This window comes from Sceloporus occidentalis, unplaced genomic scaffold (assembly GCF_023333645.1).
Source record: "Sceloporus occidentalis isolate IW3139 unplaced genomic scaffold, rSceOcc1.0.p SCAF_8, whole genome shotgun sequence".
Lineage (NCBI taxonomy): Eukaryota > Metazoa > Chordata > Lepidosauria > Squamata > Phrynosomatidae > Sceloporus > Sceloporus occidentalis.
Genome location: NW_028316988.1, coordinates 39924168 through 39945936, shown reverse-complemented (window position 1 = coordinate 39945936; position 21769 = coordinate 39924168). Strand labels below are relative to the sequence as shown.

The 21769-nt window shown below is 42.6% G+C and overlaps 1 protein-coding gene across 1 annotated transcript; it reads right to left on the bottom strand.

Moving 5' to 3' along the window:
- Nucleotides 1–1960: 1960 nt before the first annotated feature.
- On the bottom strand, nucleotides 1961–20834 carry LOC149308722 (COMM domain-containing protein 5-like). Its single transcript, XM_089536358.1, has 7 exons — nucleotides 20598–20834; nucleotides 17870–18030; nucleotides 14433–14461; nucleotides 9975–10025; nucleotides 7412–7507; nucleotides 5716–5791; nucleotides 1961–3336 (listed from the first exon to the last, which is right to left on the bottom strand). The coding sequence occupies exons 1-7, from the start codon at nucleotides 20740–20742 to the stop codon at nucleotides 3235–3237; spliced, it is 660 nt and encodes a 219-aa protein (XP_089392484.1). The 5' UTR covers nucleotides 20743–20834; the 3' UTR covers nucleotides 1961–3234.
- Nucleotides 20835–21769: the final 935 nt, after the last annotated feature.

Below are 21769 nucleotides of genomic sequence, written 5' to 3'. Positions count from 1 at the left end.
GAGAAAGTAAGGGATTAATTTGGGACCAGAATAGTCTGGGGCAGCCCCAAATATTCTGGCAAGTGTAGTCAGGTCTGGAGTCAACTTGACCGCACTAAGAAATGCCACTATGCAAACAGTCTCTCGGTGGTTGTGCAAGGGTGGTATCCTATTCAGGACTACACGGATCCTACTGTTCTGGTGTAAATAGGAATTATGGTGCCTAACAGCTCCTGTGTGGTCCTTCGCAACGGATGGGGAGACGGATTGACTGTTGTGTAAGAGTGCATTGCTAGGATGCACTTTGTATGGCTCTTTGTGCAGTGGAGAAACCCAGTAACTCCAGCATAGCTATGCCAGTGTAATCTTACACTACACAGTAGGGGGCCAGGATTTTGGTTAACAAACCGGTAGTGCCTCTGCCCCAGTCTACATGGTGACCTGCATCAAAGCTGGCCTATTTAACTTTCTTTGACTCGGGAGCTATTGTGATTGGAAAAGAGACTTTAGATTTAGCTTGCAAAACAAATGGCAGAAATGTGTCACTGTGTTGGGAGCATAACTTCGTTTGGAGATCAAATGCGTGATTGATTTTTCACAGCAGGGATTGTCTTTAAAAAAAGCAATCTCACCAAGCCCCAAGTGCAGCGGAACAAGGAGAGCTTGTCGTGAAGATAACCATTTTCTTTTTTTTGCAAATGCCAGGCTTTCTCCATTTGCAGATACATTTCATCTGACAAGTGTGTGCCTGTGGGTGTGAGAGGGAGAAAGGAGGGGGCATGAAACAATTTCACACATTTCTTCTAATAGGCCTATAAGCAGACAAAGCGCAGCATGGGTTAGCATGCCACTAGGAGTGTTAACAGGATACAATAGACCTGCAAGCTGTCTGCAGGCTCTGCTACCAGAGGATTATAACACTGCTCAATGGAGCATCTTGCCCTAAACCAATGCACTCCAGAGGTGTTGGACTACTACAACTCTCCTCACCCATAACATGTTGCATGGATGATGGGACTTGTAGCTCAGTAGCAAGGTAGGCATTCTGGAAATGCTGAGGCACTCTGCCCAGGACATAACTTGATCATGTTAGGATCATTCCTATAGGCTCTGCTGTGCTTTGCTGTGATTTGGCCATAACAGTAAAGTATGTTGGAAGATGGGGATTCTGGAAGACTATAGGGCAGGAATTTGAACCCTGGTCTCCAGAGTCCTAGTCCAACACTCAAACCACTATGCCACACTGGCCCTCATAGATAGGACAGTAGTCTTACTGAATGTACAAGCTGTCTTCTACCTTGCAGACACATGACTCCTGGCAATGCCAAAATGGAAAGATATTGTGCAATTTTACATCCCTGGCATTTCCCCCCCACCGATGATGAGGAAAAAGTGAAGGATGTAGCCATGCACAAGCCCAGGATGGGAGGATAACAAAAGGAAGATAGCATTGTCTGGCTCCCACCACCTTAGATGAAATTGTGCATTGGAGGAAGAGGGATTGAGGAATAAAAGCCTGATAAGTTACACCGTTGGTCCACCTAGTAGCCAGAGCTTGGAAAAACTACTTGCCATATTGATTGGGATTCTGGAAATAGCTGTCCAAAGGAACAACCTTCCCCATATCTACTAGTAGCCCATTCTTAGCTCACCTGACTAGCAGTGGCTCTACATGGTTATCAGACAAAAGTCTTCCTGAACCATATCTAGAGATGGTAGGGATTGAACCCGAGACCTCTGGTCCAAAAGTCCCTCCTGGATCAGGCTCATCCTCTTTGCCTTCTCCTCCCTTGCAAGTAGATGAGACTGCTTCACTCAGCAGTTGTTGTGTAATGGGCAGTTGCTGAACTGTCCAGTTACAATAAAAACAGTGGCTGGGGATGAAAGGGGTCAGGTTACATAAAAAATTAATAAAGGCTAAAAATAAAGAGATCCAAGATACTCTGGGTTTCCTGTAACAGCTGAATTATCAGCTGCTCCATTTATTTTTTTAATTTTAAAGACAGGGAAAGTCTCCTGTTCTTTTGCAAGATTCTGCTCATTTCCACTGTGGATTTGGCCCCTGAGGTTCCCCACTCTTGGTTTACCTGGTACAGAGAGAGGGGGCCAAACACTCTATGCTTGCAACATCTCCCATGTTGCTTTTGCTTCAGAACTCTCCACAAAAATGATGATTTTTTAAATAATGCCTTTAGTCCACATCACACTGAAGTGAATTCTGCTTCATAAGTTCACTGTGGCTCACATTGACACTGCTTGTTTCCCTGCTTCTGCTTCCAAACACAGCTGCCTAAGGCTGCATCTGCACTGCAGAAATCATGCAATTTGACACCGCTTTAACTGCTATAGCTCCAATCTATGGAATCCTGGGATTTGCAGTCTGGTGGAGGGCACCAGAGCTCTCTGATAGAGAAGGCTGACTATGGCGGTATCCAGATCGGTGCAAAGCGCCGCCCTGGATACGTGCTAGGGTTGCTCAGGGCGTCCTTTCCAGATGCCCCCTAACCCTAGCACGTACCTGCGGCGCTGTAAAGGCAGCGCCCTGTCTACATGGGCACCGCCATTACGATGTCACGGCTGCGTCTCCTCCAAATGAAGGGGCGCAGGTGCTGCTGCAGGGTGCTTGTGACACCCTTTCAGCAGCGCCGGAAGGAGCTCTGTTTTGGAGCTCCTTTCACTGTTTGTGTCGCTGGTGCAGCCTTTACAGAGGCCAGGAAAAGCGTAGGATCGGGGCCTCTGGGGCTGCCGCTGTGGCAGCTCAGGCCCAATCTGTATCCCACCTATCTCCCAAAACCACAAATCTCAGAAATACAAAACAAACATTTTGCCATTTTTTTCAGAGCATGGTTACTTTCTAGTTAAACCTTTTGAAAGGCTGAAAACACTTTTCCATCTCTTTCCTTATGCTGCATGTTGACAGAGAAGATCGCTCACGAACTCTCTGCAATAATTAGGGAGCTGAATCATCGTTCATTTGGAAAGGGTTTCTTAACATCTATAGGGACAGCTATTTTTGAAATTTTTTGATTAATCATACAAAAAGAGCTTGTCAACAAGGATAATGCTTATCATCATTTTAGGTAGAATTAAAAGTAATAAAGAAAAAAACCCAACAGCAGCAGCTCTTGACTCACGAATTGAGAAATATTTACAGGCAGTGTTAGAAAATATATTATAAGACATGACATTTCAAAACAGGAGTTCTGTGCTTTGTTTGGCTTTTTGGTTAGGTGGTGATCATTTATCAAGAAACATTCAGTCCTGAATCTTTAGAAAGCTCCTCTTCTCCAAGTCGTTCATCTCCTTCAGGATCAGAGCAACGTTGTACCTAAATTCTTGAAATTTTGCAACAGGCACCTGGAAAATGAAAGTGATGATATTAACACAGGTCAGGAATCATCCTAGTTCCAATATGTGTCAAGTTTTGCACATGTTCATTCTTAATGTGTTAAAAAATGCACACATTTTCACACTGTTTAACACATTTTCCACAAAAATGCTTTTATCCCAGGATACACACTTTTGTACATAAATAACTGTAAATTAATGCTGTTCTGATATGAATTGTGTTCCCTAACATAAAATCTTGTACTTTATAGGCATTTGAGCATTTTATTGAGCCATGAGCTGTACTGCAAAATCTAAAGATATATCAGTTTGCTCAAAAATGTGGTTCAAACAAAAAGTCAAACATTGTTGTGAGGACACAATGTGCAAAAGGAAAAGCATATTCATTGGAAGGAAGATAGCACATGAATGCAATAACATAAATAAATACTGCACAATCTTTTCCACTGTATCCTAAAGAACAGCCCTGCGAGGTAGGTCATCCTGGCAGAGTGAGTGACTGGCCCAAGGTTGCTTGGTCAGTTTCACTGCTCATTGGAACCAGGTTCTCCCAGATTCCTGCCTCACACCTTACTTCCTGTACTGCACCAACTCTATTTAAAAATGTAATTATATGAAAAAAATGATCTATTCAAACAAAACAGAATATCCACCCTTCAATAAAACACCAGAGGCCTGACTGTATAACATTATATAATGGAAAGTTGCAGATTCAGAAATGGTTAACTCTTACCCAAAAGAGAACAAGATGAATTCAATTTATAAGGTTACACGATCCAGTCTCTTAATCATATGAGCACACTGACTTACAAAAATGTGATCTCTGACAAATGAATTTCTCTTTCAGTCTGCTTGAAAAGCTATGTTTTTTCCCCACCCTGTGACATCAAATCCTTTCATTATATTCATCTACTAGATTGGAGATAAGCTGGAGAATACGTTAATTATCCTTACTGTACCATACCAATTTGCCACCTACATCACATTTGGATTTGGATGCTGCAAACCAGCCTTCTCCAACCTGCTGCCCTGGAGGGGTTTTGGACTACAAGTTATCATGAGGTTATAGGAGAGCTGCTTTCAATTAAGCTTCTCAAAAACAATGCTCCAGTCAATGGACTTTTCAAACCAAACAGATGGAAGTTGCTATTTGGAACATTCCTTTCATATGCACAATGTTATACCTGCATGTTGGGCATGTTAATACCATACAGTGGGGAATGTTATATACCATGGCAAGAATGCACTGCATTCCCAGTGCAAATTCACAGAACTATAATTATTATGGAACTGGGTACAGTCTATTCCACATTAGTTAATGTGGAATAGACTGCACCCAGTTCCATGATAATTATAGTTCTGTCACCTTGCACTGGGAATTCTTTCTCATTTGTTGAGGAATATTTCAGTCTTTCCAATATGCTCAAAGTGGGCCACCCAGTCTGAAGACTTCAGACTCACCTGCACAAGCTACACTAGTTCAGAGGTGGTCAATGTGTAGCCTTAATCCCTTTCTAGTAGCATCCAGTACTTCCCAGATTTTTAAAAAAAATATCATTACACTTTGCTAAAATTTACTGGCAAACTGCTAAGAGCACAACTATCAATAGCAAGCTGAACTAAATGCCTTTGGTGTCCATTGGGGTTTGATTCCAGGAACCCTGTGGATAACAAAATCCAGGGATGTTCAAGTTCCATTATATACAATGATGGAGAAAAATGGGGTTCCTTATAATCCAGGTTTGCTTTTTGGATTTTTTGGGGGGTGGGGGAATATTTTCAAACTGTAAATGGTTGACTCCATGGATCCAGAAACCATGGATATAGAGGACTGACCATAGTTAGTATCATAGTCAGTTTGGTTCCTTATGGTTCTCTACCAATAGTCAAAATCATAGTTGAGATCATATTAACAAAGCTCAAGTTAAGTAGATTTAAGTTTTCTTTATTTATAATAAATAAATTTCATAATAATTCATTATGAATTGGGAATGTTATTTAATAATAATGGCCAAGACCCTCCATAATCACATGCAGAACCGTGACATGGATTCCCTGTCACCATCTCCAGGGCTCACTGTATTACTGAGATTGTCACCCGCAATGACCATGCCTGGCTGGGGGATCACTGAAGTGTCTGAATAAATCCCCATAGCCCAACACAGACTGAGGACATCTTCACCAAGCACATAACAGCCACTGGTTTTGGAAAGCTTGTCATTCTCCCAAACTTTCTGATCCCTTCTCTCTTATGTCTGAACAGTACCATTTGGGCAACCAAAGCAACAATGCTTACCACTTCCATGTTGGAAATGGCAAGAATGGCCTCTGGAGACTTACTTAAAGTCAAGTCTCTTTTTGTATCCACTTGGCACCAACAAGACTTACTTCAAAGCGATGGGCTGACCCGTCGGAGAGCTTCAGTTGCATTAAAATGGACGGTTGCAAGGCACGAGCCAATGAGCTGAAATCAATCACACAACAGTTACCATTACAGGGGATTTGCCACTGCCATCCTCTTAGGCTTAGAGCATTTCACTTGCCCAAGGTCAGCCAGTGGGTTTCTGTGCCTGACCAGGGATTTGAACCCTAGTCTAGAGTCCTAGTCCCAACTCAAACCATTATACTACATACCAGGAAGACAAAATATACCCCATTCTTGCTAAATGCCAACCTTCCTCAATGAATGAATGAATGAATGAATCTTTATTTATATACCGCTATTCCAATGATCACAGCGGTTTACAATCAATCTAGTATGCCCTCTCTCCAGACAGGTTGGGCTGCAACTGTCATCTTCCCCAAGCAACAGGCTGCCTTAAGTTCATTGGAGTGACAGCCCAATATTCTGAAGGACACCAGGACATGATGGAGGATATAATGGAGAGCTGATAGATACTTTTTATAAACATTACCAACACAACAGTATTCCTCAGAAGGAAAAGCCCTGTCCCATCCAACAAACTGGTACCCATGAAAGTCTGCTGTGGGTGGAGTGTGGGATAATATGAAAGGTCAATTTTCTATTATTACCATTTTCCATGAAAAAGGTCTGCATTTCTAAAAAAAGGGCCATGTTTCATAATAGGGACCATTTTTCATAAACAACTAACTTTTAACAGAACGAATGAATAATTGTGCCAGTCAAGTTGGGCCACTTCAAAATTGTAATTAACTCCTCTGCAGAGGTCTAAAAGGAAACACTCCTGCTACTCTCACACAGACAATTTATTTGTAAAAGGAGTGTGGGGGAGAAGAAAGGAGTTGAGTCAGAAGTTATAAACAAAAGCATGCATGATCTGAAGAGGCTAAATCAGATCCAAATTTACACAGGGTACCGGGAAATGTTCCCATTCAAAATGACCCAGAAAACTCACATCAGTGGGAAGACGCAAAGCCTGTCTCTTGGAAAATGGTGCAAAGAACTTCCTTGTTTTTGAGCTGGAGCAAGAGCAGAGCTAAGAGGCAGGCTCATTTTTTACTCCCCCGCCAACAGTGAACCCAGGAGCAGCAAATGAATCATCACAGATATTGATTCAGCTTGCCAGTAGCGGCTGTCAGAACAGGGATAGATGCCAGCAGACATAAAGGTTGGATGGCCAAGACTGAACTCTTTCCTCTCCTCATGTCTCTGAGAAGATGCTGTGGTCAGAGGATAAACAGGAAATCCCCAGGGGAGGTTGGAAAACAAGGGATGGAAAACAAGGAAGGCAGGAAAGTAAAAACAGAACCCACGTTGTCCCAGGAGAGGGCTGTTTGTACCTCCCAAAGTACTTAGCTGCATGTTTTCCTAGTCTTTCAACAGCCACAGATTCTATTTTAAAAGGTAGCATACTGATCACACTGTTTATTACAAATGAGTCTAGGTTGTCATCCTTCCCTAAGTACTCAGCTACCACCAGATCAGCTTCCTCTATTATGTGCTGCAGCACATGGCTAATGGACTAGAAGCTATCAGTAACCTAAGAAATTGCAAAGCTAAGAAGAGTTAGCTTTTGGCAATTTGTTTCTTCAAGGATAGCCCTGCAGGATCAAAGCCACAGACTGAAAGGGATGCCAATATGATTGTCCAGCCATTCTGTACCTGGTGGAAATGGCCACGTCCACCCTCCACCTGAAGTCTTCGATTTTAGGCAGCTGACTGGACTGCTTCTGAATGGCAGCTTCAAGAGTAGGTCGCCTGCCATGGGAGGAAAAACAGAGAGAGCATGCAAAGAGATAAGTGCAAGACTTTTGAGAAGGATTGCATTGGAAAGAGAGTACCAGTTCACTGAATAATCCAAAAAGAAAGGCGGTAGCTCAGTGGCAGAACACATGTCTCGCATGCAGAACTGCCCATTTTCAGCCTTCTGGCTCTTACATTATATCAGGGGTGAGCAAAGTGTGGACGTGGCGCCATGTGTGGCATCCAGGCTATTTTTGTGGTCCTTGATCATCTCTTCTCGATTTGCCAGACTATTCTTTTTGTGGCCAAAAAGGGCTAATTTCCTTTTCTTTGGTGGTGGCAATTTACCTTTTAAATAGGTTTCAGCCTGCCCTTGCCTATTTACTTTTACTATAATACCTCTTTTGCCAAAGATTTTTAGCCACATTTTCCCCAGTCTTACATGGAGATGCAAGAGATTAAACCTGCAACCTTTTGCATGCAAAAAGCAGGCACCCTCCCACTGAGCTACGCTTTTTCTTGGAGTACCCTGAATTGCTTGCCATTCAGCTTTCCCAGAGGGTCCCAGATTCTAGTACTGAAAGGAAGAGGAAAACATCTCCCTATCCACATTCTCCACATTAGGCACCCTTTTTATAAGTCTCATTTGCATTCCCTACTTGCCTTTTTAAAAATAAACTTCAAAGCCTCAAATGCTGTGATCTTTACATGTATAACAGTTGCTCTGGTGCCTTGATAACTTCCGATGTGTTTTTCTGCATCTTTGTCAAGTTTACAATGTCCTTTCTGAGACCGGGCCAGTATATTTGAATGAAAGCCACATCAGAAAAATGCTTTATTTTTTCCTCCTCTCCCACGCATGTCTCCATTGAAAGGAAAATGTTGTGTCAGACACGGCACCTACAGCCAACATCCAGTTTATTTCCAAGTAATGCCAGCACTGGGGAGCAGTCCCTGGCAGCCCGCCAAATGTCATCCTGTTAAAAATATGGCGAGAAGACAAGATGTTCCTTATGTAATGCTCGGAGCTCACCAGCTTTAATCTGACAACTACAAAATGAAGCTTTCAGATCCTTATGACAGATCCATCTTTTCCCAGTAGGAACTAACCTCATCACATATCAGTGTGTGTGTGTGTATGTGTGTGTGTGTTACTTCAAGGAGAAAGAAGCACCTATAGTAATTAGGGATGAGCAGACATGAACTAAAAAATGAGGAATTGCTCTTGTATTTTGGCAAGTGCAGATTTCACACTCTTGCCAAATTGTACCTAATCATGTCTGGACCACAGCTTAAGGTAAAAGCAGTTCTCAAAAATGCTATTCACAGTCTCAATTGGCCAGAACTTGGGGTACCCCAAGAGCCCTACCCCACACAGGGACGTAGCCAAGGAGGGGGTTCTTGGGGTCTGGACCCCCCCTTCCATTAGAAAAATGAATGGTGTGTGCTGCTGTGCCGCTGCACCCAAGCCCCATTATAATGGTGGCACTTAGTCTGGACCCCCCCTTCCTAAAATGAAAGATTTTATGAATGTATGGCACAAATTTGTGTTTGTTTTCCTTCCCCATACAAATCTACACACTAACTTTGAGCCAGTCCTTAATGTTTTAGGTAACACCTAAACTTGAGACAGGAAAAAAAAAATCCCAACCCTGTGATCTCACAGAAACACAACCTCTACCTGTGTAGAGGTGCACAGACAAAATGAGGTTGTGAACATGATATCAGCTGCTGAATTATTGCATATACTCAAATATAAGTACAGAAACATTAGTCAAAATGTTGCCTCCAAAAAAGCTGAGTCGATTTATCCACAGGTCAATGTAAATACTGTACTTTAACTCTTATTTTGTTTAAAAAGAAACCATCTCCTGATAAAAGGCAAGAGTGTAATCTGTTCTGGAAGCACTGACACCCCTCTGCTCTCTCATCCATCCAGCTTTTAGGATGAACACAAAAGCCATGCCTGCTGGAATTTTGCAAGTTCTTTGGCATTGTTTTCCTTTATTTCATCCTTCAGAGCTTTTGTTAGAAACTCGACTTATGCGTGAGTGAAATGATTCGTATCATTGAGCTAAAAAAAAGTAATATCTAAATGACCCCCAAGTCACTAGATTACTTTTCCCCAGTCTAGTAACCCTTTAGATGGGACTACACTTCCCATCATCCTCAGCACAAGTTCTAGGAATCACTAGAGGCTGCAAACCACTAGCATTTTATATAGAGCCACTTTCCTATTGCAAGCAAACTTTCTTTTTCTGAGAACGTTTGTTTAACAAAGAATCAATGCTATTATATTCACATAGGTACATGAAGAAAGATGACTAACTAGTTCATTTGATATGCTTTTTTCCTTCCCAGGCCACAATTTTCTGTTGTTTTTCTGAGGCGAAAGGAAAGAATGACAGAATGAAACATGGTTCAGGAAACAATGCAAGTTAAGAGGCAAAGGATATACATGCAGATCCACAAAGCTACTAACCTGTTCCCGAAGGCTACAGTGGCAAAGTCAACAATGAAGTCTTCTGGAATCCTTGAAAAGAGAAAAGGACCTATTGAAGCAAACAGAAGATCAACCCTAATGTGGAGCCTTCTCCCCCCCCACTGTTTTTCTAAATTTTTAGAGACATTTTGATGTGTTGTTTTCAATGGTTACATCTAAATAGGGAACAGAGAAGAAAATATAAAAAATTGCCCTTTCCTTCTGCCTGGCAACTTAAAACCCTCCATAGATTGTAAACTGACAACAGAATCTTTTGACCCAACACGAGAAAGGTTAAGAATCAATAAAACAATAGAGAGACCCTTACAAAGGCTGGTGGGTAATGCTATTTCTTGCTCTCGTGGGCCTGCAGGTTCTGTCTACTCTTGGCTTTATCCAATATATCACAATTAGTTAAAAGGGATGTGATTTATGCAGCAGCAACCACTGAGCTGGCCAGTAGCTTTGGCCTTTCTGTATAGTAGGCCCTTGGTATCCGCTGGGGTTTGGTTCCAGGACCCCTGTGGATACCAAAATCCGTGGATGCTCAAGTCCCATTGAATGCAATGAATGGCACACAGTAACACGGTGCCCCTTGTACTAAATGGCAGAATCAGGGTTTGCTTATTGGACTTTATACATTTAAAAAATATTTTCAAACCGTAAATGCTTGAATCCGTGGATATGGAGGGCTGACTATATGTTCTCTTCTTTCTCTTCCACCTACATTAGGACATAATGTGGCAGTGGTGGTGGCTTCCATGTTAATGGGAGGAGTGAATTTGTCTGAACTTTAAAGTTCAGACAAATTCAGCTTCAGCTGGTCAGCTACCAGCCTCCATTGGAATTTGGTTCCTCAGGAAAAGTTTCATCTGTTAAAGCCATGACATTTAGGTGAACATTTTTAGCATTCAAATTATGAAGCTGCTATCCTAGCAAGGGTATCGGATGCAGTGGCTTAGTGGTTAAGACGCCAGTTCTAATGATCAGAAGGTCGGAGGTTGCAATTCCAGGTCCGAGAGCTGCAGGATGGGGTGGGCTCCTGTCACTAGTCCCAGCTTCTGCCAACCTAGCAATCTGAAAGCATGCAAATGCCAGTAGATAAATAGGTACCACTTTTCAGTGGGAAGGTAACAGTGTTCAGTGCAGTCATGCTGGCCACATGACCACTGAGATGAGCACCACCTCTTACAGTCGGTTATGCCTAGACATTCATGTCAAAGGATTAACTTTACCTTCACCTTTTTACCAACAAGATCTTTCCAGCTGTTTAATCCTTATGTGTAAGATTTGGAACTGGCCCTACCATTAGGCAGGGTGTAGTAAGCTCTTCAGGCAGCACACGCTGGAGGCAATAGTGGCAGATCCTCCTTGACATCCTCCTGAAACACCTGGCCATTCTCCTCTTTTGGATGGACAGAGCTATGTGTGATACATGGCCTGCCTTTAAACTCTGCTTTCAGGAATGGCGAGAGTCCTGCCATCAATACTGAAGTAAACTTCCAACTGCCTGTCTGTTGGTTTCTATACATGGAACTAGTGGGTGTCCTCTCGTCCTTTGCCTCAGGCAGCAAAATGTCTTGGGTAGATAGAAAGCACAAGATAGAAGTGGGTCATCTCAAAGGGTTCAAGGATTCCAAAGTAACAAAGGAAACATGGCCTGGGTAGGGAACCTTTGTGTTGAGATTTAAATACACAAAAGGTGCGTTGAGGTGGAACTCCAGAGTAGACCAGACCAGTTTCCTTCTCTTCCTGCATATGGCCTCTCAGGATTAGTTGTGATAGATAGGAAGTAGGCCAACAATTATGACGTGAGGCGGCGTTAGTGTAATTTCCCTGGGCATTTATAAAGGTGATGTTTGAAGTAATCCTTTGCAGGTGACTAAGAGTTCACCTGTAATATTTGTTCTACTGTTTATCCCGAATTGGCCTTTTTAGTCACCAACGCGTTTGTACAAAGCGTGGGATGAGTCCTTCCTGAATCTTCATTCGCGAAGCAAAGCCAGAGAGATCAAGGAAACAAAAATTTTGGTGTAGAAACATCAAAACCACACACATATTGGGGAGTTTTGGGATGGCAGCAGGAGCAACATGTTTATGGTATCTAGTAGTTCAGCCCCACACTTTTAGAAGACCCCCAAATACACATTTATGTTTGATGGGCCTTTGTGTCATTCTGTAGGACCGCCTGGTGGAATCGTTTGGATTTGCAAGTGATCTTAATTTCTGTCTTTGGCTTTAAGTCCTACTTTTTATTAGTTATCATGGACTGGATTGCTATTTATTAGTTATCATAGTCTGGATTATAACTGCAATTGTGTATTTGTGCAGAGTTGGAAAAAGTTAACTTCCTTGACCATGAGCCATGCTGAGTGGCAAATGCTGGGACGTGCAGTCCAGCCAAATAATGTTTGCAAGCTCTGTCTTATTGATGTTCTGTGAATTTTAAAAGCAGATTTGGAGGGATATTCTGAACTACTGACAAGTGCTTCTTACCCACTTGCCTTCTAGATGTTAACTGTGAGAAACCCACTCCTTGCAAGGTTATGGATACTTGGGACTGAAGTCCAAAAGATCAGCAGGGGAGGAAAAAGATTGAGAACCACAGGTAGAGGTAACCTATACATTGCTAGCTGCCCTGATCAGATATGAGGAAGGGCAATGCATGATGATTATGACCATTTAAATATATAAAATGAAAATTCTGAAGCAAAAGGGCTGGAAAACTAGAAATGAAGAACGTATCTGGAGGTGACGGTGAAAAGGGAACCCAAACTTCACATACACCTGATTTTAAAACCCAGTCAGATCTTTGCCACTCGGTCCCTGGCTTTCCCATGCTGTTGTATCATTGTGCCAAATGGGAGATATTTAACACGCAGGCTTGGCATGCCTCTGCCTTTATGCAACTCTTCTGCTCAGAGCCACCCGGCGGAGGATTTCAACTAAGCCTATGTAACAAATGTCCGTGTTTTGCTTGCTAATTAGAACAAGCCATCACACCCAGACAATACAGGCGGATTTTGTTATATCACTGTCCTTTGAAAACAAAGGAAATGTAGAAGTAGGACAGGGATTCTCAGTCTAAAATGCTGATTGTCTTACTATTTTAAAAAAGTGAGGTGGAGGGAACAGTGGGCACTTGCATGCAAAAATATAATTGAGAAGCAACAAATGATGTTCTGCTGGCCTCCTGCTAGAAAACAAGCAGTGTGTGTTGAGTGCTGGATTAAATGGCACATTATACAACCACAGGCTGCTTTTGTGCTTGCTTTGCAATGACCTTGTTAGGAAACTATTGGATGTAAAATTACACCCCAGTGGGGCCATACAATGACACATCTCTCATGAGCATTTATGAATGCCAGAAAACTCTTTATTGATGGTTGCAGAGGAAGTAAGCAGATGTCTGTCATCATTCCTCCAGTCACCCTCTCTTAACAAACTTAATGTTGTTAACAGAATATGTATCTGCTCTGACCTCCAAAGTGGGGCCATGTCTGCACATCACGCTGAGTCATGTTTTATGTAATTATGGCTTCTCGTTGTTGGAGCAAATGTTGCTCACTACTCCCAACAACATTCATTTTTGCTGGCTGGAAGTTTTAGTGCAGAGAATGCACCAGATATTTCCCAGGGAGGAGTAGTAGCTCAATGGCAGAGCGTGCCCTTTTCATGCGGAAGCTCCCTGGTTCAAGTCCTGGAAACTCCAGTTAAAAGAATCTGATAGCAAGCAATGAGAGAGACCACTGCCTGAGATCCAGAAAAACCATAGCCAATCACAGCAGAAAGGGCTGCCCTGCTATTAGGAAGAACGAAGCTACTACCTTGGGTCGCAGATGAGGTGGGGGGCTGCAAAACCAGCCATCCCAAATATTATTTCCAAGTCTCCTGGACAACTATTGCTGCTAGATCTCAGCATGCTACACAACCTGTCTGGCACCCCTTAAATTGGTCTGCTCCACTGAGGATGCCATGTTGAATGCCAGGTTGCTTTTGTATGGGTGAGAGCCATCTTGGTCTTGAAGGCAGCAGACTAGATTAGGGGCTGAAGAATGGGTTGTGTGATGCACCATTTCCCCTCCAAGACTTAGCTGCTATATCCTACCATAAGCTGCCTAAAGCAGTAGCTCCACTCCACCTAATGATAGGACTGGACCTATCTGTTCCCAACATCCACAAGATGAGTGCAGATGACTGGAAGAAACCTACGTAGCAAGCATCTCCATATGTTCTTGAACTTTGCGCAACTGGGGTTCAAGAAAACAGTAAAACCTAGAGGCACAGAGATCTATATCCATGCAGATATCCCTGATCTACATGTTAACATCAGGAGCAGGGCAGTTCCTTTCAATAAGTAGCTATCAAATATCAACAGTAATGACTGAAAGAGATTCTTCTACCATCAGTGAAACAATATACTGAAAGATGCAATGGGTCAATATCAGACAGACATACCTGAGCTCCTTTAAATCTTCTTTAAAAACCTGTAGGACAAAATAAACAAACAAAAAACAGAGTTAAAGTCACATTTCTGCAGTTTCCACAATAAAACAGAATTGTGTTCTCCAAATATTTGGGATATTGGAAAGTAGTCCATCCAGGAGATACTCGTCCCGCCCAAAACAACTGGTCTATACTTCTAGAAGGTCAATTTCAAAGGGTGAGTAAATTCAAAGATTGCCAGGATACCAAAGTCAACACCACCACTTTCAGTACTAACTGGACATGTAACAAAGGGAGCTTCCAATTAGAAATTTTCTTGTGCAACCCTCCTGTCTCACCCCTGAACTTTCACAGAGGATCCAGACGTCCTTGTCTTTTAATCCTGCTGTGTTCAGTTTTCTCTTCACTGTAAAATGCTATCCCCTTGGTAGTTGTGGGGCGCTAAAATGCCATCCAGGCTGCATCTGGACTCAGAAATTATCCAGGTTGACAAGGTATTAAGTATTATTCTATTGGTTGAGACCATGTTCTTAGGTTTGTGGATCCAGAAATTTCCCCTTTCACTCCAAGTATTTGAAAAAGATGGCACCACATTTCCAAAAAAAAAAAAAAAAAAAGACTGAACACAGAAGCTGTGGTGTTCCAAGTTAAATTAAATTAAATTATACTCTTGTCATTCTAAGAGACCTAGTGTGATGTAGTGGTTTAGGTGCTGCACTAGGGAGGCCTGGGTTCAAATTCGCCCTCAACTATCGGAACCCACTGGGAAACTGGGGAAAGCCACACTCTCCCAGCCTCAGAGCAAGGCAAAGGCAATCCCACTCTGAACAAATCTTGCCCAGAAAACCCCATGATAGGCTCACCTTTGGGCCACCAGAAGTCAGAAATGACTTGAAGGTACACAACAACAATTTCAAGCATGGTGTCACCTGCATGTATGTTAAGACGCTCACTTTTAGAAAGACAGTGACTGTCAGGATTATTAAATATTACCTGCCAGTCCTGTAATCTTATGGGAATGAATGCAGATGTACAAGGTGGCACCAGCAGTACATGGGGAGGATGACCACATTTCAGGAGTCATCGAATCGTAGAGTTGGAAGAGAACACAAGGGCCATCCAGTCCAAACCCCTGCCATGCAGGAAATCCAAATCAAAGGATCCCCGACAGATGGCCATCCTGCCTCTGCTTAAAGACCTCCAAAGAAGGAGACTCCACTAAACTCCGAGGGAGTTTGTTCCACTGTCGGACAGCTCTCACTGTCAGGAAGTTTCTCCTAATGTGGAGGTGGAATCTCTTTTCCTGCAGCTTGCATCCATTGTTCTGGGTCCTGTTCTCTGGAGCAGCATCCCTCCTCAATATGACATCCCTTCAAATATTTAAACAGGGCTATCATATCACCTCTTAATCTTCTTTTCTCCAGGCTAAACATCCCCAGCTCCCTAAGTCATTCCTCATAGGGCATGGTTTCCAGACCCTTCACCATTTTAGTCGCCCTCCTTTGGACACATGGCTCCAGTTTCTCCACATCCTTTTTGAATTGTGGTGCCCAGAACTGGACACAATATTCCAGGTGGGGCCTGACCAGAGCAGAATACAGTGGCACTATTACTTCTCTTGATCTAGACACTATACTTTTATTGATGCAGCCTAAAATTGTATTGGTCTTTTTAGCTGCCACATCGCACTATTGACTCATGTTCAACTTGTGCTCTACTTGGACTCCCAGATCCCTTTCACATGTAGTTTAATTCAGCCAGGTGTCCCCCATAATCCTATATCTGTGCATTTCATTTTTCTGCCCTAAGTGCAGTACCTTACATTTCTCCGTGTTGAAGTTCATTTTGTTAGCTTTCGCCCAGCTTTTTAGTCTATTCAGGTCATTTTGAATGTTGATCCTGTCCTCTGGAGTATTAGCTATTCCTCCTAATTTGGTGTTATCTGCAAATCTGATACGTATGCCCCCAATTCTGTCATCCAGGTCATTGATAAAGATGTTGAATGGCACTGGGCCCAGGACAGAGCCCTGTGGGACCCCACTGGTCACTTCTCTCCAGGATGAAAAGGAGCCATTGTTGAGCACCCTTTGGGTTCGGCCGGTCAACCAATTTCAAATTCATGTAACAGTTACTTTGTCTAGCCCACATTTTACAAGCATGTTTGCAAGAATGTCATGGGAAACCTTGTCAAAGGCTTTACTGAAATCAAGATATACTATATCCACAGCATTACCTTCATCTACCAAGCTAGTAATTTTATCAAAGAAAGAGATTAGATTTGTCTGGCATTGACTTGTTTTTCTGAAACCCGTGTTGACTTTTTGTGATTATTGAACTGCCTTCTAAATGCCTTCTAAAGTCATAAGTCTACAATCCTAACAGGAAGTTTGAGTGACCAGAGGCTAAACATTTTAATTTGGAACACCTCAGCCTCTCGCATTTGTTTTTGTGAGGAAATGCATCTCTTTCAACTGGTTAGGCTAAAAGAGAAAACTGTTGATCCACAGGCTTAAGTCCTTAACACCACATGGTCTCAACCTATAGGATAATACTTAATACCATCATCCACTTAAGACTGTTGATAGTAGAGTGTTTTAATCTGCCACTCTGGATACAGCTCACTTTTATTTTGAGCAACTGAAGGTGGCAGAAGTTAAAATGATTTGCTAATTTATTTATGAAACTCTTTTTTTTAATACAGTGATTAAAAAAGAATGGTGCAAAGCCGAATAAGAAAGAACAGCTTTACTTCTGTACTATTCTTTTTGAACCACCCAGTATACACACACATTACATACGAGAGCCTTCATGGTGTAGTGATTTGAGTATTGAGACTACGACTCTGGAGGCCAGGGTTCAAATCCCCACTTGGCCATGGAAACCCATTGGGTGGAAGGTAATGGCAAACCCTTTCTGAACAAATCGTGCCAAGGAAATTTCATGATGGGTTCTCCTTAGGGTAGCCATAAGTTCGAAACAAGTTAAAGGCACATAACATCCATCCATCCCACCTTCTTATGATTTGGAAAAAATTGTCAGAACTGTCAGAATCTGACAATTTGTCAGAATTTTAAAGCTGTTTGCTTTAACATCACCAACACTTACCTACCTACCTACCTATATACACACACAGATATAAATACAATTATAATCTTAAATTTTTGAAAACTGATCTAAGAATGTGTTGATAAGCAAATTATGTATTTCTTTAATAAATACATCTAAACAGGAAATAATATTGGGGAAACAATCCGCTATCTCCTTAAAACAACCTTTCCTAACTTGGTGCGTTCCATATGTTTTGGCCAGAATTCCAACCAAAGGTCAGAGAAGACTGGAGTTCTAGTCCAAAGCATCTGAAGGTCATCCAGTTGGGGAAGGCTGCTTTAAACTACTTTCTCACTCATTGTTGTATAGTTTATTGTACAACAGCTGCACCTACTACTCACATCTTGTTTTAGAGATGATGCGGGGAGCCTCAAAGCCTCTCGGAGCAGCGTATACATGCCAGAAATGAGGATGGCAATTTGCTCGTCTGACAGATTTGCACTCTCAGCAATCATTCTCACAGACTCTTTGCAGTCTTTTCCTTCCAGGGCACTGACAGTGACTATTGAGCAGGAAAAAGAAAATATAATGAGAAGATATGAATCATTAGAAAAGACAATAATGTTTGGCAAAGTAGACGGCAATAGCAAAAGAGGAAGACCGCATTCTAGATGGATAGACTCAGCCAAGGCAGCCACGGCCCTCACTTTGCAAGACATGAGTTGGTAACAGAGAGACTTGGAGTTCTTTCATTCATAGGGTTCCCATAAGTCAAAGTCGACTTGATGACAGTCAGCAACGCACCAACATGGGCAGTTCTTTAAGCAAGTGGACATTATTTAATCCTTCTCAAGAAATGGAACATGGAATATGTTTCCCAGGGGTTAGAATAGTTACTTTTTGCGGGCTAATAGATACAGGGAATTGTAGCCTCCAAAATAAAATTTCCAAGCTCTGATTGTGTCTCTGCATTGAAATGTGAGCTTGTATAGACAATATGGGATTCCCTTACACCTTCTGAGAGGAGGGAGATATATCATGATGTTTTAACTAACCAAACATGGAGAAAAGGTCCTTTTTCCCATTATAAGGGGCAAAAACCCCCACTCTCTATTACAATAAACTCAGCTGGTGAGGGTTGAAAAGGATGTACTGATTAAACATTCGTATTGAACGAAAATATTCTTATTTACCCAATGCATTTTAAGTTGGTGCAAATGCTAGCTTGTTTCTTGTTTTGTAAAATCTGTTTTACAATTGTTCATTTTTATACAGTTATAAATTGCAGGACACCACCCTAGACTCCCAGTAGGAAGATGGAGACTATTGAAATGTCACAAATAAATCAATGTGGTATGTCTAATAACGACAAAACGTTTGTGACAACTAGCAAAGACAACCAAGTAATTTTTCATCCAACCTGTCCATGCAAAGTTCAAAGCCACAAATATGGAGGGACGAGTGTAAATAAACAGATATAGTGGGCCCTTGGTATTTGTTGAGGCTTGGTTGCAGGACCCCATGTTGGATACCAAAATCCATGGATGTTCAAAACCCATTAAATACAACGGCACAGTAAAATGGTGTGCCTTATATAAAATGGCAAAATCAAGGTTTGCTTTTTGGAATTTATATATTTTTTGAATATTTTCAAGCCACGGATGTTTGAATCCATGGATAAAGAATCCACAGATACAGAGGGACAACTGTAAATAAGGGAGCCATGGCCTCTCATTGAGATGTACACAAAAATGTCCTGGTGGTGATGATGGGGCTTCATACAATACCTTCATTATTTCTACCTCTAAATGCATAGGACAGTTGCATTTAATAAATACCACCTTAATCTCATGCCATCTTTAAAACTAAGGTGGTTAGTGAGACTCAGTTAAAGTAAATCCACTGAATCAACTGTTGAATGATAAATCAAAAAATGACTTGAAGGTACACAGCAACAAAAGTTAATCCAACTGATTCAATCGGTCTACTTTAGTCAAGACTAACATCAGGATTTAGGTCTAAATATATATTATGTTACTGCATTATCATTTTGCGTCCCTGGCATCTAAATGACAACCAGCTGTATATGACAACTGGCTGTATATTGACCTATCAACACACACACACAAATGCAAGTAACTTTGATGAAAAGAAGAACAGCCCACAGTTTTAATGGCTAAGTCGACCACAGCGGTATTTTATTTCCTCTCTACCCTGTTATAAAGCCAGCTTCCAAATTTAGTCCAGGCAACAGCCAAACTGGGGAATGCAACAATTTTTGGCTACTTAGACAACCGACAACATTCATGCCATCCATTCGCTGCTGTGCAACTGTGAGTGCATTTATAGGGTAGAAATAATACCATTTGACCCCACTTTAACTACTTTGGCTCCATCTGACATAATCCTGGGATTTGTAGTTTGCTGAGGCACCGCCGCTATTTGGCAGAGAACTGCAAATCCCAGGATTCCACAGGACGGAGGCACAGCAATTAAAGTGGTAGCAAACTGCATTATTGCTACAATATATGTGGTGCTGTGGTTTTGAGTGTTGGATTCCCACTGGAGACCAAAGGTTGATTTCTGCTCAGCCATGAAACCCATTGGGTGACTTGGGGCAAGTCACACTCTCTCAGCCTCAGGGGAAAGCAAAGGCAACCCTCCTCTGAGCAAATCTTGCCAAGGAAACCCCACAATAAGGCCATAAGTCTTAAATCTTGCCATAAGTTAGAAATGATTTGAAGGCACACCTTTTATTTAAGAGGTATGTTTATATAAATGTTGATAAGTATATAGTTGTGTGTATGTACAGTATATATCTATATGTGTGTGTGTGTACATATATATACATGTATAAATGTAGATAGCATATAGTATATATACACATAATAATAACAATAATAATAATAACAAAAGATGCAGCTGTTGCACTTCCCAGCAGCCCAAGCCAGTGCAGCTGGTGGATGGGGGGGATGTTGGGAGTTGCAGTCCAACAAGACAAGGAGGGCCATTGCAACGTTGTGCTTATGGCCTGCAAGAACCTCCAGCTGCCAAACCAGGGATGCAAATGCTGGAAGCAAAGGGAGGCCTAGGCTTGCTCTGCTTCTCTGGCCAGCATCCAGGGGTTACCTTTGAGCAGTTTCCTGAAGCTCTCTTTGCCCAATTCCCGCAGGCTTTTGGCCATGGCTTCCACTTCTGGGGGCAGCCGGGCCCCCAAGAAACTGACCCCAGGATGGGAGTAAGGAGGAGGCACCGCTTTGCCCACCGCCGCCATTGCCACTGCTTGCAAAAGCAGGAAGGAAGGAAGGAAGGCGCTTGCAAGTTGCAACTGCAAAGCGTCGCAATGCCTACAATACAAATCCCAGGCTGCGGGGCTTCTTGGGTCTCGCGCCGCCCAGATTCCCGGGAACGTTCCATTGCGCGCGCGCGCCCCCTGCCCGCCCACAAGTGGAATTGCAAGCCAGAGCTGGGTTTAACTTTTGTTGCTTAGTCTGGTTTTTCTTGGAGGGTCAGAAGTGGTGCCTGTTCTCTGCACATGCTCAAGGGCCAGGGTGAGCAGGCGTCCTCCTAGAACCATAGAGTGGGAAGAGACCACAAGGGCCATCCAGTCCAACCCCATTCTGCCATGCAGGAAATCCAAATCAAAGCATCCCTGACAGATGGCCATCCAGCCTCTGCTTAAAGACCTCCAAAGAAGGAGACTCCACCACTCTCCATTGAGGGAGTGTGTGCCACTGCCGAACAGCCCTTACTCTCAGGAAGTTCCTCCTCATGTTCAGGTGGAATCTCTTTTCCTGCAGCTTGCATCCATTGCTCCATTGGGTCCTGTTCTCTGGAGCAGCAGAAAACAAGTTTGCTCCCTCTTCAACATGACATCCTTTCAAATATTTAAACAGGGCTCTCATATCACCTCTTAACCTTCTCTTCTCCAGCTAAACATCCCCAGCTCCCTGAGTCGTTCCTCATAGGGATTCATGGCTTCCAGACCCTTCACCATTTTAGTGGCCCTCCTTTGGACACATGGCTCCAGTTTCTCAATGTCCTTTTTTAACTGTGATGCCCAGAACTGGACCCAATATTCCAGCGGCACTATTACTTCTCTTGATCTAGACACTATACTTCTATTGATGCAGCCTAGAATCGCATTGGCCTTGTTAGCTGCTGACTCATGTTCCACTTGTGTTCCACTTGGACTCCCAGAAGCCTTTCGCTTGGAGTCTCTGTAGGAAACGGCATCAAAAACAGGCTGTCGATTCATCCTCCGGTCCTGCAGGGGGCGCTGCTGAGGAAAGTGAAAAGCG